The sequence below is a fragment of the Staurois parvus genome, unplaced genomic scaffold, assembly GCF_062004578.1.
Source record: "Staurois parvus isolate SC_StPar_1 unplaced genomic scaffold, SC_StPar_1.0 ptg000381l, whole genome shotgun sequence".
Taxonomy (NCBI): Eukaryota; Metazoa; Chordata; class Amphibia; order Anura; family Ranidae; genus Staurois; species Staurois parvus.
This window is the reverse complement of record NW_028318177.1, coordinates 1,336,114-1,354,774: the sequence shown is the minus strand read 5'-3', so window position 1 is coordinate 1,354,774 and position 18,661 is coordinate 1,336,114. Positions and strand designations below refer to the sequence as shown.

Below are 18,661 nucleotides of genomic sequence, written 5' to 3'. Positions count from 1 at the left end.
TGAACGTTGATTCATTTCAATGGCCAGCTTAAATGATTATTCTGGCCAATTAAATTAATTAATACCCAAACTCTTCATGTGGATAAACACATCTAAACGCGTTCCACACTTTTACAAATGTCTGACATTTTTTATGCCAAAACACTGCTGTCAGGAGGAAAGGCTGCCAGAGTTTGAAAAATGTCCGGTATGCATGAGGCCTTATTGGGTGTCAATATACCTTAACAAAAATAAATGTAGTACATCTTGCCTACCCCAGATTCCAGGAAGAGCTTAACGGGTGTCAATAACTTACCTACCCAAAGTAAGTGATTAGGATGTGTCAATACAGTTTACTTACCCCAGGTGTCAGGGAGTGCATTGTTGGTGCCAATACACAATACCTACCCTAGGGGTCAGCAGGTATTTGGTGAATGTTAGGAATATGTAACAATTGGCTCCTTTTGAAGTCCAGATATATACATCAGTTATATGAATTTTCCAGCATTGCTCTGCTATAATATGGGCACTTTCCGGAGTGAAAATCAAGCACAGGCACCAAGATTGTACATAGACACTTTCTGACCAAAATTTTTACCATCTGGACAGAGCAAAGTGCATAATGTATTAGTAATGTTGTTGGTTTCTACAGAGTTGATAGTTCTAGCATTTGTTTTTTTCCCCACAAAACCGCTGCCTCCACGGTTTGTGGATAACAGCTGCACTTTAGTACTGTGGTAACCCAAGAACAATTACAGTATGTTAGTATCAGATATAAAACATGAAGTTACTATGTAAATTTTCAGGCGTGTTATCATGAACTGCTCAATGATGTGGAGAGACTCTATCATTTGTTTCCTACCTAAAATATGGAGGTTGGAGAATCTAATCATGTGGAGGTTGAAGGATCTAACCAATGATTTCTCATCAACATCAACTTGGAATGAGTCCTGTGATCCCTGTCCAGATGCAATGTATTCCTAACTGGGATCTGTGTTACAGCCAACAGCATCTTAACAACATTAAGTGTTCAGTTAGGACATGAAAAGTCCTAAGGGAAATATAATTATCAATTTGTTCCTTACCTTCACTCTTTCTTTGCACAGGAAGTAAGCAGTGGCATGTAATACATCAGCGGAATGTGTTGAGTTATGATAAGCATTGCTCGTATGATAGTTTGACTCAATAATGTGGAGCCAAGATCTCAATGTCGCTTCTGAGCAATTCAAGAACGAACAAACGCCAAATCGAGCAAACATTTTAAGGCCAAGGTACACTAAGGGCCTGTGTTAAAACAGCAAATTCATATTGTCAGATGAATTATTGGTAACTTTCTGTAATGCTGCTTAATAAGAGATTACAAACATAGAATTTTTTACTTACTGTAAAATCATTTTGGGAACACATTAAGGCATTCAGGATGCAGTATTTCAGATAAAATGGGTTATGCTACTTGCCTTCAGGAAATTAGGAACTGGCAAACAAAGTTGAAGGAACAGCATTGTAAAGCCTTCCCACTCCCATCATGCCTCAGTTTTATAGCAAGCAAAGGTAGGAATGGATACTAAAAACAGAGGGGAGGGACAAGTGTCCCTTAACATACTCCAAGAAAAGGATTTTATAGTACATAAAAATTCTGTTTTCTTAATCCCACACTAATGGACACAGGATGCGATAATTCAGGCACTGGGATATCCGAAAGCAGTCAAATGGATGGACAGGCAACAAAGCAAACTAAAAAATAACAAGACCAAGAAAAATCCACAGGTTAACAGAGGGGGCTCAACAGAGCCTACAGACTTGCCCAAAGAACCAGAGCCAGCATCATCTGAGGCCTGACCATCCACCTGCTAAAACTTAATGAACAAGTGAACCAAAGACCAGGTGACAGCAATGAGAAACAGATGCTTTATGCTGAAAATACTGAAAAGCCCACAAACCACTAAATGATCTGGTGCAGAGTGTGAAACCTTGTCCTCAAGTCCATAGCAGGCTGTGCCTTACAGGGACCTTCAGGAATGACAGACAGAAAGTCAGACTGCCCAAAGAAAGCGGCAGCTGAGAGACATACTAATACTGCACCTACCACATCCAGAAAATAAAGAGAAAGCTCCACTGAATGTTGTGGTGCAGGACATAGTGATGGTAAAACAATGTCCTGGCTAAAGTGAAAGAAACTACATTGGAAAGAAAAAAGGCCTCAAGACAACCCTGACTTTGTGCAGCACAAAAAACGTTAATTACAAGTTACTGCCACCAGTTCAGAAACTTGTCTGTAAATGTACAGTGATTGCAGACAGAGGAATATCTCTATGAGGTGAAGAACCAACATAACAAGGTTGAAAGCCCACTGGAAGATGTGTAGGGGGAATAATGTAGGTGACACTCTGAATGAAGATCTTTTTTAAGCAGTGAGAGGCAAGCAATCGATGAACAAGAACCCTAGGGTTGAGATTTGGCCCTTGATGGTACTCAAGGCAACTCAAGGCAAAATGCAGACCTAGACCAGACTAGAAAAAAAAAAAGACAGGATTCATCACATCGAGTACTTTCTTGGACAGAATTTTCTTACCTTGAACCATGAGATAAGATAATAAATAAAAAAATAACTCCAACGCAAAGCCCTAATCCTAACTCTAACCCATACTAGAGATGCATCAATACCGGTTTTGAATCAGCAAGTACGAATACCGATACTTTCTGTCAAGTACTTGCCAATACCAATACTTTGAGGGACGCAAATTGCACCACAAAGATTAGAATGCGATCTGAACAGGAATGCGATTCCTGTCCAAATCGTATGAGGTTTTCCCACAGCTCCTGTCTGAACCTAGGCTTGGCATAGCCCAAGTTCACACAGGAGCGGTGTGGGAAACCTCCCTGCAGGCATTCCATGCCGAGTGTCAGTGGTAGGAGAAGTGAGAAAACTATGGGGATTTGAAATCTCTGCCATTTCTTTACTCTTCTTGCAGCGATGACAGTTCGGGCTAGACAGTATCTGACTGGACAGCTGCTGAGTGGGGACTTCAAATTGGTCTGCAGCTCACCATTCAGATGCTGTCTAGCCCAAACTGTCATTGCTGCAAGGAGAGGAAAAAAAGAGATGGGGGTTTCAATTCTTGCTGCTTTCTCTCCTCTCCCACCACTGACACTCAGCATGGAATGCCTGCAGGGAGGTTTCCCGCATCGCTCCTGTGTAAACTCAGGCTATGACAAGCCTGGGTTCATACAGGAGCAGTGGGGAAACCGCATGCGATTTGGACAGGAATTGCATTCCTGTTCAAACCGCATGCTAATCTTTGTGGTGCAATTTGTGTCCATTAATGCAAATCATACCACAAAGTATCGGTTAAGGTATCAGGAATATTTTCACCAGTACAAGTACTCATGAAAATACTTGGTATTGGCACTGATACCAAAGCTCAAAACGCCTAAAAAATGCTGTATGAAAACACGCAAAACTGCACAAAATTACAGTAAAATATGCAAGAAAAATAGTTTGAAAAACGCTCGCTACACTGAATGCAGCCTTACAGAGCATCTAGAACTCTTCCCCAGCGAGACATCCATGATGAGAACCTTCTAAATCAGTGGGGAAAAGAATTTCACTGACTCTTGATCCACCAGCCCAGGGCAAACCTAGTTTTGTGGGTCAGACATATGTGATGACAAAATGTTCACTTGCAACAGTTTAGAGTTAAACTGGGCTGAAGAACCTGCTTTGAAGGAAACCACTATTAAGCCAAGAATCCTCATACAAATGCGGAGGGTTGGTTGGTTCTTGAACTGCAGAGTCCAAACATGGGAGAAGGGTCTGGAGTTTGTTCTCTGGAAGGAAAACCTTGGACATGGTCATATCCAGGACCAATACCATCAAAGCGATGAAAGGGCTTCAGCACTGACTTCTTTTAAGATATTTAAGATCCACTCAAACCTCTGTTGGGTCTTCACATTGGCTAAAACAGTCAGTGTTGATTAATCCCTCAGAACAAGGTTCTCCCAGTATCCCATTATAGGGATGTCCTGAGAGTAAGCAAAGCAAGAAAAAAGGCTAGCATCTAGATCCTCTTTCTGGGACAAGAACTTTGAGCCTTTGCAAGAGGAGCTTCGCAAGAGCAGCGTGCAGGTCTGCTAGTTTTTTCAGGGACAGTGGCAAGTTTGACAACATATACCGTACATAACGGGATAGAGGCAGAGACCGAAATACCAGACTTTAGCCTCCAGATACAAGGTTCTGGACCTAAACAGGAGGCACCTCCTGATTGTAAAGAGGACATACAGATTTGGAAGTCCAGGACTGAGTTCTAGGCTTTGTTTTGGAGGCCTGAGAAAAATAAAAGGAACTTTTCTTGGTCCCATAATTAGAGGGTTTCCCAGATCGAGGTTTTACCTTCTCTTTTCTGTGGCAAGATGGTACGCTTTCCACCAGTGACCTTCTTGACAAGGTTGTCTAGGGATTCACCACAAAGGCATTCTCAACCAAAGGATGTACACAAAAGGCATTTTTGCTCTGATGCTCTTCAGACCAACTTTTAAGCCAAACGATCTTCCATGTGTGTACCAAAAGGAGGCCTATTCCGGATATTCAGTGCAAAACATCTGCTAGCCCATGAGCACAGTTGAGTAAGGCCAAAGGCAGCAGGATCCAGTAAGATGGATCCAGGAGTCATACATATACTTGGACTAGACAGCTAAGGATCTGGGCATGACGTTCGTGGCAATGATGAGAATCATCTGAACTTAAAGCTGCAAAATGAGCAACTTCAGGGCATGAGGCAATTAAATAAACTTGATAGAAAAAAAGAACCTTGAAAAAAGGAAAAAAAGGTTTTACTTCTCTCAGAGGAGAATGAGCATCCGTTCTTGCTGGACTTCTAGTAAAACACTTGGGCAGGTGGGAGTGGGAGAGGTCATACTTGGCTGTCCTTAGAGCTTGTTTGGCAGTGTCCAATCTCTCGAAGGCAGCAGCAAAACTCAATGTATCTGAACTACATCATCCTGTGTCCCTTAGCACAAGATTAAGAAATAAAAAATACAATATTCTGATATACTGTATACTCTGATCTCCTTCATCTTGCATCATGTAATGTTCTCAAGTTATAAATCACAATTCTGGATTAATTACTGGTCTGTAATTCCTTACAACAAAGCAGCAGTAGCATGTAAATCCTATTACCCATCTGTTTTCTAAGTTCCCAGGAAGTCTGGTGTCTCTAAAAGGTCATAATCCATAATGTTTCAGGTTTAGGCCACCTACTCTCCACTGTGCAGAAGGTGACTTTTTAAATATGAATGATAACATAAAAACTAGAATATTACAGGAAACTGTGCCTGTGATCTTTTACCTATCATGACGTTAAAGAGAGTAGTGAATAAGTGGATAGAAAAACACCTTTAATAACCCTAGTATATTAACATGCAAAACTGATTAAATCTTAATTGACTAGAAACTACATCTATCCCATTATGCATACCATATGCACTGCATATTAAGCTGGCAGCAGACATCAGATGGCAGTGAAATGTTACAAAAAGAAATGACTGCACAAGAATGGCACTGAAGAGTCAAGCATTTAACTGCAATCTCCTGACATTTTGATGGCAACAAACAGTAGCTATAGGACAGGAAAATCTAACCAAATCAAAGGACTTTGCTCCAAGCTCAGTCTGCTGGGAATGTTAGTTGAGACAGTAATGTGCCAACAGACCACATGGACATCTGCTGATCCTAATCATTAATTATGAATTTGTAACACTTCAAGTGATGTTAAGTAGGGTCAATTGACACATATTTATGTCTATGCATTTTCAGCATACAGGCAAGCTGTGAAACAATGCAGTTATGATGATCATGAGTCATCTTTGACTCAGAATTTCCAAAAACAAAGTACCACAAAACTTAACAGTCTAAGGCCTCATGCACTCAGCAGCTAAAAAAACCAAAAACCTGTTTTGCAGGCATTTGGCATCTTTTTTTTCTGCCTCTAAATTGCCCTCTATGTTAGCCTATACGTCCTTGCACACATAGGCGTTTACAGGTATTAGCGTTTATGGGCTAGAAATCGGATTTTTACCAAAATCAGGAGAGTAGGGTTAAGCCAGAAAAACTCCCGACACCCCTAAACACGTGGAAACATGCCTAAATGCTAGGCCCATTTATTCATTTCAATGGCCAGAATCAATTCATATTTTGGCCAATGAAATGAATAAACGCCCAAACACATGACATGCCTGCACATGTCTAAACACACTTAAATGCATTTGAAAAATGCGTCTTTAGACACATTTTTAATACTGCTTTTCTCCTGCCAGGAGAAAGGCGTTCAGAGGCAAACGACCAGTGTCCATGAGGCCTTATTCAGTGTCATAACACATAGCAGCCACTCAAATTTCAGCTTTCTGTAGTTAAACCCTTTCACAACCTTAGAATGTTCAAATGAAATATACAATGAAAACAGTCAAAAGCCCTGAAAACTGCATATCAAAACAACCACTAGGCATATAGATATGGGAAATTAATTTATATGCAAATCTTGACTTTTTCTGTTTAAGTCAAACTTGGCCCCACCTGCTTTTGAGCCTCTGTACTGGCCAAGCAGGCTGCACGCCATGTTACAACTCCAAGAGGAAGTCCAAGAATGTGAAAAGTAACTTGGATTTTTACTAAAAATTTAGATATTTCCAAGAATCCTCAGCTGTCTGTATCTCCAGAGCCACTGATTGTTTTGATGTTTTTCACCATATACTCAACTTGAACTGCCTATGTTTGTGAATAGTTTATTTTAGTGATTCCTACATTTTGTATGACATTCCCTAACAACCAATCTGAAGACAATTTTTAATTGTGCTAACTACAATAGTTTACTGGAGTGCAGCAGTAATTGGTTTGTTGTAGATTACTGGATTTTGCACCACTTTATTTAACAAACATTTGCGATCAATGAGATTTCCAGGCAGGTGCTCTAATGGACATTTTCTCACTAAAAGAAATTGGATGAGTACCATACCATGTTGATCTGCAGAACTACCAAAGACTCCAAAGAGCCCCAGTCTTTCAATGTTTCTTTGTCAGATGGTAAGAGATCTCTTAAGAGATTCTCTGAAGGATCAGTTAGAAACTTTAGTAACTTTAAAAAATAAGTTCACCTTTCTACATTTTTTTGCAGGTAAAAAAAAATGTGCATTATTTTTTGTAGTAGGAGCCTGGAAAGTATTGTGCCAGCAATCAGGAGATCGCTGATGCCATGCAGGTCTCCTGCAGACCTGTCAATTTCACTGGATACAAATGGAGAAACGGAAAAAGGGCGCACCGACCTAGTGCATTATCGTTTAAAATAATTTATTGAAGAAACAAAATAGGTATCATACTCACAATGGACATAACACACTGAACACGATGTATGATCCAAACAACATCTGAGTCCATACGATGGAACCCTGGATGACCAACTGGCTAACGCGTTTCAAGGACACAACCTCTTCCTCCTTGGTTGGCTCTGAGGAAGAGGTTGTGTCCTCGAAACGCGTTAGCCAGTTGGTCATCCAGGGTTCCATCGTATTGACTCAGATGTTGTTTGGATCATACATCTTGTTCAGTTTGACATGCCTGTGTTATGTCCATTGTGAGTATGATACCTATTTTGTTTCTTCAATAAATAATTTTAAACGATAATGCACTAGGTCGGTGCACCCTTTTTCTGTTTCTCCATTTGTATCCAGTGTATTTGGACCACCCCGGTCTGTTGAGGGCAGCAAGCAGTGCATATTCCAGAAAATTCCAGAACATTCCTATTGGGTCTACTGAGTCCTTTCCTAGCGTAGGAGTAAAGTGTTTGTTGTGTTAGACCTGTCAATTTATCTGCTTGCTCGTACAAGCCAATACTTCTGACCAGGGCTGTAGATCATTTTTTTTCGGGAGGGGGGTTATTATTATTACTACAGGTACTTATATAGCGCCGTCAATTTACATTCAATGTACATTCACATCAGTCCCTAACCCTCAAGGGGTGTACAATCTAAAGTCCCTAACTTACATTCATACATACACATACTAGGGCCAATTTAGACAGGATCCAATTAACCTACTAGCATGTCTTTGGAGTGTGGGAGGAAACCCACACAGGCACAGGGAGAACATGCAAACTCCAGACAGGTGGTGCCGTGGCTGGGATTTCGAACCAATGACCCTAGTACTGCCAGGCGGAAGTGCTAACCATTTAGCCACTGTGCTGCCCAACTGAGTTGCATTTTTAGGAAGGGAGGGAGGGGTGGGTGGGTGTAAGGGAGGGAGGGGTGGGTGGAAGGAAGGAAGGGAGGGGTGGGTGGAAGGAAGGAAGGGAGGAAGGAAGAGGTGGGTGGAAGGAAGAGAGGGGCAGGTGGAAAGAAGGAAGGGAGGGGCGAGTGGAAGGAAGGGACTGCGGGTGGAAGGAAGGGAGGGAGGGAGGGAGGGGCGGGTGGAAGGAAGGGAGGGAGGGGCGGGTGGAAGGAAGGAAGGGAGGGAGGGGCGGGTGGAAGGAAGAAAGGAAGGGAGGGGCGGGTGGAAGGAAGAAAGGAAGGGAGGGGCGGGTGGAAGGAAGGGAGGGGCGGGTGGAAGGAAGGGAGGGGCAGGTGGAAGGAAGGGAGGGGCAGGTGGAAGGAAGGAAGGGGGGGTGGAATAAAGGAAGGAAGGGTGGGTGGAATAAAGGAAGGAAGGGTGGGTGGAATGAAGGAAGGAAGGGTGGGTGGAATGAAGGAAGGAAAGGTGGGTGGAATGAAGGAAGGAAAGGTGGGTGGAATGAAGGAAGGGGTGAGTGGAAGGAAGGGGCGAGCAGAAGGAAGGAAGGGGTGAGTAGAAGGAAGGAAGGGGTGAGTAGAAGGAAGGAAGGGGTGAGTAGAAGGAAGGAAGGGAGGGGCGGATGAAAGGAAGGGGTGGGTGGAAGGAAGGGGGGGGTGGAAGGAAGGAAGCGAGGGACGGGTGGAAGGGAGGTAGGGGTGGAAGGAAGGGGCAGCTGGAAGGAAGGAAGGAAGGAAGGAAGGGGTGGGTGGAAGAAATGAAGGAAGGGAGGGAGGGGTGGAAGGAAGGGTGGGTGGAGGGAAGGAAGGGTGGGTGGAGGGAAGGAAGGAAGGGAGGGGTGGGTGGAAGGGAGGTAGGGGTGGAAGGAAGGGGTGGGTGGAAGGAAGGAAGGGGTGGGTGGAAGAAATGAAGGAACAGAGGGAGGGGTGGAAGGAAGGGTGGGTGGAGGGAAGGAAGGAAGGGTGGGTGGAAGGAAGGATGGGTGGGTGGAAAGAAGGGAGGGAGGGGTGGAAGGAAGGGAGGGAAGGAAGGGATGAAGGGGTGGATGGAAGGAAGGGAGGGAGGGGTGGATGGGTGGAAGGAAGGGAGGGAGGGAGGGGTGGGTGGAAGGAAGGGAGGGGTGGGTGGAAGGAAGGAAGGTGTGGATGGAAGAAAGGGAGGGAGGGGTGGGTGAAAGGAAGGGGTGAGTGGAAGGAAGGGTGAGTGGAAGGAAGGAAGGGAGAGGCGGGTGGAAGGAATGAAGGAAGGGTGGGTGGAAGGAATGAAGGAAGGGTGGGTGGAAGGAATGAAGGAAGGGTGGGTGGAAGGAAGGGAAGAGAGGGAGGGGTGGAAGGAAGGAAAAGATGAAGGGGAGGGTGGAAGGAAGGGTGGGTGGAAGGGAGGGAGGTGTGGGTGGAAGGAAGGGAGGGAGGTGTGGGTGGAAGGAAGGGAGGGGTGGGTGGAAGGAAGGGAGGGGTAGGTGGAAGGAAGGAAGGGTGGGTGAAATAAAGGAAGGAAGGGTGGGTGGAATAAAGGAAGGAAGGGTGGGTGGAATGAAGGAAGGGTGGAATGAAGGAAGGAAGGGTGGGTGGAATGAAGGAAGTGGTGAGTGGAAGGAAGGAAGGGGTGAGTAGAAGGAAGGAAGGAAGGGAGGGGCGGATGAAAGGAAGGGGTGGGTGGAAGGAAGGGGCGGGTGGAAGGAAGGGGCAGGTGGAAGGAAGGAAGCGAGGGGCGGGTGGAAGGGAGGTAGGGGTGGAAGGAAGGGGCAGCTGGAAGGAAGGAAGGAAGGGGTGGGTGGAAGAAATGAAGGAAGGGAGGGAGGGGTGGAAGGAAGGGTGGGTGGAGGGAAGGAAGGAAGGGAGGGGTGGGTGGAAAGGAGGTAGGGGTGGAAGGAAGGGCCGGTGGAAGGAAGGAAGGGGTGGGTGGGTGGGTGGAAGAAAGGAAGGAACAAAGGGAGGGGTGGAAGGAAGGGTGGGTGGAGGGAAGGAAGGAAGGGTGGGTGGAAGGAAGGATGGGTGGGTGGAAAGAAGGGAGGGAGGGGTGGAAGGAAGGGAGGGAGGGGTGGAAGGAAGGGAGGGAGGGAGGGGTGGATGGGTGGAAGGAAGGGAGGGAGGGGTGGATGGGTGGAAGGAAGGGAGGGAGGGGTGGATGGGTGGAAGGAAGGGAGGGAGGGGTGGATGGGTGGAAGGAAGGGAGGGAGGGAGGGGTGGGTAGAAGGAAGGGAGGGAGGGGTGGGTGGAAGGAAGGGAGGGAGGGGTGGGTGGAAGGAAGGAAGGTGTGGATGGAAGAAAGGGAGGGAGGGGTGGGTGGGTGAAAGGAAGGGGTGAGTGGAAGGAAGGGTGAGTGGAAGGAAGGAAGGGAGAGGCGGGTGGAAGGAAGGAAGGGTGGGTGGAAGGAAGGAAGGGTGGGTGGAAGGAAGGGAAGAGAGGGAGGGGTGGAAGGAAGGAAGGGTGAGTGGAAGGAAGGAAGGGATGAAGGGGTGGGTGGAAGGAAGGGTGGGTGGAAGGGAGGGAGCTGTGGGTGGAAGGAAGGGAGGGAGGTGTGGGTGGAAGGAAGGGAGGGGTGGGTGGGTGGAAGGAAGGGAGGGGTGGGTGGAAGGAAGGGAGGGGTGGGTGGGTGGTTGGAAGGAAAGGGTGGGTGGAAGGAAGGAAGGAAGGGAGGGGTGGGTGGAAGGAAGGGAGGATGGGAGGGGTGGGTGGAAGGAAGGGAGGATGGGAGGGGTGGGTGGAAGGAAGGGAGGGAGGGGTGGGTTCAAGGAAGGAAGGGAGGGGTGGAAGGAAGGGAGGGGTAGAAGGAAGGAAGGGAGGGGTGGAAGGAAGGAAGGGAGGATGAGAGGGGTGGGTGGAAGGAAGAAAGAAAACTGAACCGTAGATATGTTCTGTGCAGCAGTGGGGGCGGTGACAAGCAGTGATCCCCTGTATGGCTTTCATTGAAACAGCTGGAAGCCGATTCTCCTCCTCTCCCTCCTGCGGCTTCCATCTGCTTTATAGAAAGCCATACAGGAGATCACTGCTTGTCACCACCCCCACCGCCCCCCCTCCCATATACCTCTAGTCCCGGCACTGCCCACCGCCCCCACCTTATTTCCACTCGTGGGCGAGTGGAAATTTCGAAGGCTGCAGGGATGGTTAGCAACTCTCCTCTGGGGGTGGGGGGAGGGTTCAGGCCCCCCTGACCCTACCCCATTATCTACACCCCTGCTTTTGACAGGAAGACTCAATGAACTACCATAATGCTCGCAACGCCATGGCTCTCAGGACTGTGAATGAATGACATGGGCGTGTGGGCGGAGCCCTGCACGGCCATGCTGTTTTTGAAAATTGACAGCTAGTATGGGGAACGTCTCCCTGTACTGCTGTCACGGGAGGGGGGGGAATCAGGCAGTGTCTGCAGGACCGGGAACATGTTATATGTTCTACCCTAAAAACGGGTATAACATGTAACATGTTCCCAAAGGTGAACTTATCCTATAATTATGACTTTTTGATGTTGTCTATCTTTATGAGTACTTCAGAGTTTATATTGCAAAATAACGTTTTCTATGAGTAGACACACGAAAAGGCTAATGTAGTTTTATATAGCACCTTTTATGAGTAGCAGCCTCTAGTTCAAAAATATCAAATTCCCAATATTCTTCATTCTCCATTGCTTGTGCTATCCGTGGTGGGATATCAGAAAGGGAGAGAGAGGAGATTAGGTGCCCAGAAGACGGATGAACATCTGTTCCAATGACAAAAAAACAACAACAAAATTTTTTAAATTATTGAGGAATTCAGGCTATCCTCAGTATTTCAGTAAAGATGACTGTAAGTCTAAGATGACATATAGGAGTAACTTACGTTTTGATGAGAATATGTACTCATTCCCTGAAAGTCTTCGTAAACCATCCTAAAAAAGTAAATACAATAAAAAAAATTAGAAATTCTTATTTCTTTACACATATTTCTTTACACATACTGTAGATACACTGGTTTCACTGGTATTTATTTGACTTTTGGATCTCTTGAAGTGCTGGGAAATTGTCCAGAAAGTTTCAAAATACAAAAAAGTAAGCCCATATATTGCCAATCTATTGCATCGAATACCTTCTTTGCGATCAAAGAACAACAGAAGGCCTTTGAACCTAATTCAGGTAATGTATGTTTAATGCCTGTCTTGCGTTTTTGGGGAACTGTCAGAAGGGAATAAGCGCACACTAACTGCTGAGAACCTACCTGCTAAGAATCACTTTTAATCATCTGTGAATATTCTCATTAGTCCTGGTCACTGAATAGCTAGTAGTAAGTTACATTTAGAGACTGTAGATTTTTTATGTAATGCTTACAATCTTTCATCACTCGTAAAAAGGCATACATTTCAGAGATAAATAAATAATTGTACCTCTTTACAAAATGCTAGTTTGGTCTCAGCTTGAATATACACTTCAGTTTTGGTCATCAGTCCTCAGGAAGACCTCAGGCTCTGCTCCCAATCTGGCATCCATGTGGGTTCGGGTGAACAGACGCACACTGATGTTAATTTACTAAAGGCAAATAGACTTGAAAAGCGAGTTGCACTCTGCAAGAGCAGTTGCTCCACAGCTTCATAAATGCGCAGAAGCTCTTCTGACTTCCATCATCCAATAATAAAGTTTTACTTCCCTGTGATTGGGTATTCTTAGCAAAGAGAAGCTTTACCTCATTTACTAAGCTCTGCAGCAACTGCACTTGCAGAGTGAAACTGTACTTTGCAAAGTGCATAGTCTATTTGCTTTTAGAAAATCAACCCCACTGTGTCCATGCAGCTGCTGCACCCCAATTGACAAGAATGGGACTACCTGCATGGGGATGCATGAAACACCTGTGCGGGTAAACACAGCCCTTGAACGGGCATACATTGTAGTACATCCATATAAACAAGGCCTTACTTTTAAGGTCCCAGTAGGTCACACGGTCACAATGAGGAAAGGGTTCTTTACTGTTAAAGCAGTAAAATGTGGAACTCCTTCCCACAGGAAGTTGCACTAGCTGAGAATGTTGACAACTTCATAAAAATTTTAGATCCCTCAGATTTCCTCCGGAAGCAGAATGTATAGGGCTATGGTAATTGTTAAAATAAAAATCGCACACATTTTCTGTTTTTTCTCCTCAAATTCATGGACTTTGGGCTTCAATACGGAATATCCTGGAGCTGGTTCTGGAGGTATCTCTACCACTGGATCCCTGTCACTATCTTTTGGGATAGCCATTTACTGGGATATCTAAAAGTTCTAAATAAACTCAGTGCTCACATACTAACAGCAGCCAGGAGAATGATTCCTTGTTACTGGAAATCTGCAGAGATCCCCCCCACAGAGTCAGCTTATCTCGGCTATAGCGGTAAAAATGGAATATTTGACGGTATTGAACTTTTTCATAAAGTGTGGGACTTATGGGACGGTTCTATCTTTGGATCACCTACCTGATGTGCCACTTCTCGCAAACCTTAGTCACCCCCCACCTAGTTAAAAGTGCAGGGTACAATGATAGGCATCTTTTCATACACAATACCTAGCACCTTTCTATTTTACATGTCAATTTTTGTATATGCCAAATTTGGTAGATTAACCCACAATATATCTTGGTATAATATTTCAGGTATTGGATCTACTAGATGCTTTGTGACGCTATTTATTTGCAAAAATCTGGTTTACTCAATCTAAGGCTAGTGACTTTTACTTATGTATATGGGTTTTACTTATTGGTGTGTCCATGTAATGTTTAATGAACTGCATACATGTTATTTCCACCATTGTTATTCTCTTTTCATCCATTGTTTGGCTTTTATTCCTGTAACTGTCAAAACTCTACTAAAACTACAATAAAAATTAATAAATACCACAGATACATACAGCCACATGGGTTAAAATGGATGGGCCTATGTCTTTTTTCAACCTTGTAACTATGTAAATGTGTAAGTTGTTCACATACACTATAGTGCCAAAAGTATTGGGACACCCCTTAAAATCATTGGATTCAGGTGTTCCAATCACCTACATGGCTACAGGTGTATAAAATCAAGCACCTAGGTATGCAGACTGCTTCTACAAATGTTTGTGAAAGAATGGGTCGCTCTCAGGAGCTCAGTGAATTCAAGCGTGGTACCATGATAGGTTGCCACCTGTGCAATAAGTCCATCCATGAAATTTCCTTGCTACTAAATCTTCCAAGGTCAACTGTCCGTGGTATTATAACAATGTGGAAGCAACTGGGAACAACAGAAACTCAGCCATGAAGTGGTAGGCCACCTAAAATGACAGAGCGGGGTCAGCGCATGCTGAAGTCCACAGAAGTCGCCAACTGTCTGCAGAGTCAATAACTAAAGACCTCCAAACTTCGTGTGGCCTTCAGATTAGTACAACAACCGTGCATAGAGAAATTCATGGAATGGGTTTCCATGGCTGAGCAGCTGCATCTAAGCCTTACATCACAAAATGCAATGCAAAGCGTCAGATGCAGTGGTGTAGAGCACACCACCACTGGACTCTAGAGCAGTGGAGACGTGTTCTCTGGATTGACGAATCACGCTTCTCTGTCTAGCAACGCATTGGACATGCCTGGGTTTGGCAGTTGCCAGGAGAACAGTACTTGCCTGAGTGCACTGTGCCAAGTGTAAAGTTTGGTGGAGGGGGGATTATGGTGTGGGGTTGTTTTTCAGGGGTTAGGCTTGGCCCCTTAGTTCAACTGACGGGAACACTTAAGGAGTCAGGACACCAAGACATTTTGGACAATTTCATTCTCCCAACTTTGTGGGAACAGTTTGGGGATGGCCCCTTCCTGTTCCAACGTGACTGCCCACCAGTGCACAAAACAAGGTCCACATTTCCATAGACACACTCCAAAACCTTATGGACAGCCTTCTCAGAAGAGTTGAAGCTGTTATAGCTGCAGAGGGTGGGCCAACTCAATATTGAACCCTACGGACTAAGACTGGGATGCCATTAAAGTTCATGTACACGTAAAGGCAGGCGTTCCAATACTTTTGGCAATATAGTGTAGTTTTGATGAGTATTGGTGAATGCCAGCAATTATAACTACATGGGCAACTCAATTAACTCAAAAAAAATAGGGTGCTTTCCCAGCTTTTTTCACACCTGCAGTCATGTTCTTAAACAATTACCATCTGTGCTGACACAATTCATGACACAATGAATGGATTAAAGTGACTGGGTTGAGGGTATGTTCCTGACACTCATTCGAACTAATGAGTGGGGAAACATCCAGCTGATTGTGAATAAGTAATATTGGTCTGCAACAGTGAGACTGGTCTGTACCTATGACCACTACAAATTAAATTAGAGAATTGTTTTAGGAACCAATATAGAGTATTTTTTTATATTTTAGTAGGGGGCTATACAGACATAAGAGAACTTAGAATACATCAAATATGATGAGGATGTTAGAATCTTTTCATTAATTAAAGATTGAATTTACAGCAGCCGAAAAATTAAGCTGAGCTGAACTCCAGGTATGTTGCATAGTTACATTGGTCCAGCTTGGACCAATGTATGTATGTATATACAGTATATTCCATACCTGAGGGACTTCAATATACATACTGTATTCCATACCTGAGGGACTGCAGTATACATATTCCATACCTTTGGGACACTCAGGTATGAGATATACATGCTTACTTTGAACCAAGTTGAGCCAATGTAGGTATGCAATATAGAACCTCTCTTGTGTCAAATGTTTCAGAATTATAAACTAGATGCAGTTGAACCCTGTAGAGTACCAGGCAGTACTTTACTAGGGCTGGGAAGAGGGTTCATACCCCACTGCTTGAACCAATATAAGTAATATAAGTAACTCATACCTAGAGTTCAGCTTTAATGGAAAAAGTGCACAACTATTGATATATTTACTACAGTAGCAGCCAATAGATATTTATGTCTTTTATTTTCCGTTTTCCCCAAGGTTTCCCATAGGTGTGTTCTCTTTTAATGTGCTACATATTATTGATTTGTAAAATAAATGGAAGAAGAAAATGTCATTTAAATGTCCTGGTTCTTCATTCAAAGCCAGCCATCCATTCATAATAGAAAATATGCAGCTATATGCTTCCACCTCCAGGTTTTCAAATGCTCAATTCAAGGAAAATATGGATGATTCTCTTTTGTGGTTTGTCATCAGAAAATAAATAGGTGGACTGTTGGATTAATAGTGCGCTGGTTTTATATAGACTAGGCGGACTGTTGCTCTGGACATCACTCTCAATGCATAACATTAATTTTATCAGAAGAATGACTTCTAACATGGGCAGCCACACAGAGCAGGATGTGGGGAAGACAGAGCTGCCTTGATGTCAGGATTTTCTCCGTATACTTCCTGAATGCTGGCAGTGACATGTAAACAGCAACACTGCCAATCTGTTAACCCATGGCAAGGCATGTGGCCATGATGGAGACTTTATTTTACATACGTACTATACAGTAAATATATATATGTGTGTGTAAAAGAGTGTTTGAACTGAACTGACAAATCTCCATCTTAAATCAATTAAAAAAAGCTTTACAAAATGCAAAATGCCCATGAAATATATTTGTTTTATCTCCATATTTTTAACATTTCAGCACCACATCATATCCTTTTCCTGATTTATGTGGGGTGGTCCCTTGGAAATAATCTGGCTCCTATCATAGAAAGTAGGCACCTGTAGATGCTTGCAAGTGTACTCAATATCTGAGCACAGTAGTGAACAGCAGCCTGAAATCCCAGGATGCTCTATAAAAATTGTGACGAGAGCTTAAAGTGTATCTATAGAGCAAATTATAAAGTATTTTGGATTGCTATAGAGCAATTTGTATAGAGTAGGGAAGGGTTAAAACCACTGTCAGATTATACTGTTGATGGAGGCTCCATTGGAGAGGCTCCTTCACTTCCTTATGGTATGAGGGTAAAGCAGGCCCATAGATGATGTGATTTTCTTTCCTGCAACCACAGGTTGCAAGAAAGAAAACCTCTTGATTCCCCCCATCAGCACAGTCAGTGTTGATGTGGGAATCCCTCCGGCAGAGCTATTGTGTTCTCCCAGCAGGGAGTGCACAGAGCCAGTTCTGCCAGGAGAACACAGTGATTACTGCTAGCAGATTTAGCCACTGGCAAATAATCACATGTAAAACTCCAACATTCTGGTTGTACCCAAGTCGTTCCATCACCCTGCCCATAAATGGTTTGAATCTCGGCTGGTCACTGCTGAACTGGCTGGCATTTGAGCCATCTATGGCCGGCTTTAGTCTCTGTAAGGTTAGGTTTAAACTAGCCCATGCTCTGAAAAGCAATCCATGATGGATTGCTTTTCAGAGTGCAACTAAGCAGCCACTGTCAGGTGCTCAGGAGGTGGCAAGATCACAATGTAGGTACAAAGCGTTTGGCTCATGTTTGTGGCATGGCCCCTTTGACTTGAATGACCGAGTAAGACAGGCAGTGCTGCCTGTCATCTCCGCATGTCATGTTATATTTGCCTATGCGACATAAAGCATCACAGTCGCAGCATGTGAACAGCCTTCTCCGGCTGTATTTTATACATTAGGTGGGCCTGTGTGAAAGAGGCCTATCAACAACACAGAGAGAAGTTAACATTTTTTTTTATTAAGTAGGGGAAGGCTAGAACTGATGTTCTTATTGTTGTCTTTCCTGGTGCAGATTTTACCTCATTTCCCAGTCTAGTAAACGGTTGTTAACAGAGCCCCAATAAAACCGAACAGGGGTTCTAAGCTTTTCCCTGTTCTATACAAAAATAAATAAAAAGGTTTTGAGTATAGATACACTGTAAATGGTCACTATGTTGTCTTGACACTTCTGCATATCTTCAGTCACTCAGAAATGTCACATTTTAGAGCTTGGTGATAGTGGTAGAGTTGAAACAACTAATCAACTATTTTCATAATCAATTATTTGGTCAGCTGATTAGTTGGCATGCATACAGAATGCATTATCTGTTTACATATCAGAAAATAAAGTGCACATACAGCTCAGTACACCATTCATACATGTCAGTAAGTGTCTCATGGGACATGTAATCCTGGGCAGAAGGAAGTGATCTAAAGTGATTTTAAAAGGCAGAGGTTTTTTTTTTTTGCCTTGCTATAGGGGCACTTTATACTATAATTTGCCGCATACTAAAGAATTACTCTGAAGGCAGGAGGAGCCAGAAGTTCTGGTGGGGGACCCCAGAACAGGAGAATTTGGGCTGCCCTGTGAAAAACCATTACGCAGAGCAGGTATGACAAGTATGACAAGCTTTTTTAAAAAAATGTTTACAATCACTTTAAGGACTTAAACGTTTAAAGTTTACCAGTATTGTGTATCATTTTAAAATAATTATATTTATGCAGAAAAGTCTCAGCCTTTAGTAGTACTTTAACATAAAAGATTTATATCCCCCCCCCCCCCCCGCCACCCTTCATAT

General features: G+C 43.9%; 1 protein-coding gene across 2 annotated transcripts in view; it reads right to left on the bottom strand.

The window, feature by feature from the left end:
• The window catches only part of PDE8A (phosphodiesterase 8A), a 413,353-nt gene that overhangs the window by 13,163 nt on the left and 381,529 nt on the right, over nucleotides 1-18,661 (bottom strand). For both annotated transcript variants that reach the window (XM_089685705.1, XM_089685704.1), the window contains exons 15-17: nucleotides 12,070-12,118; nucleotides 11,815-11,950; nucleotides 1,065-1,263 (exon numbers count right to left, since the gene is read on the bottom strand). In XM_089685705.1, coding sequence (XP_089541831.1) covers nucleotides 1,065-1,263; nucleotides 11,815-11,950; nucleotides 12,070-12,118 — 384 coding nt within the window. The remainder of the gene's footprint in view (nucleotides 1-1,064; nucleotides 1,264-11,814; nucleotides 11,951-12,069; nucleotides 12,119-18,661) is intronic.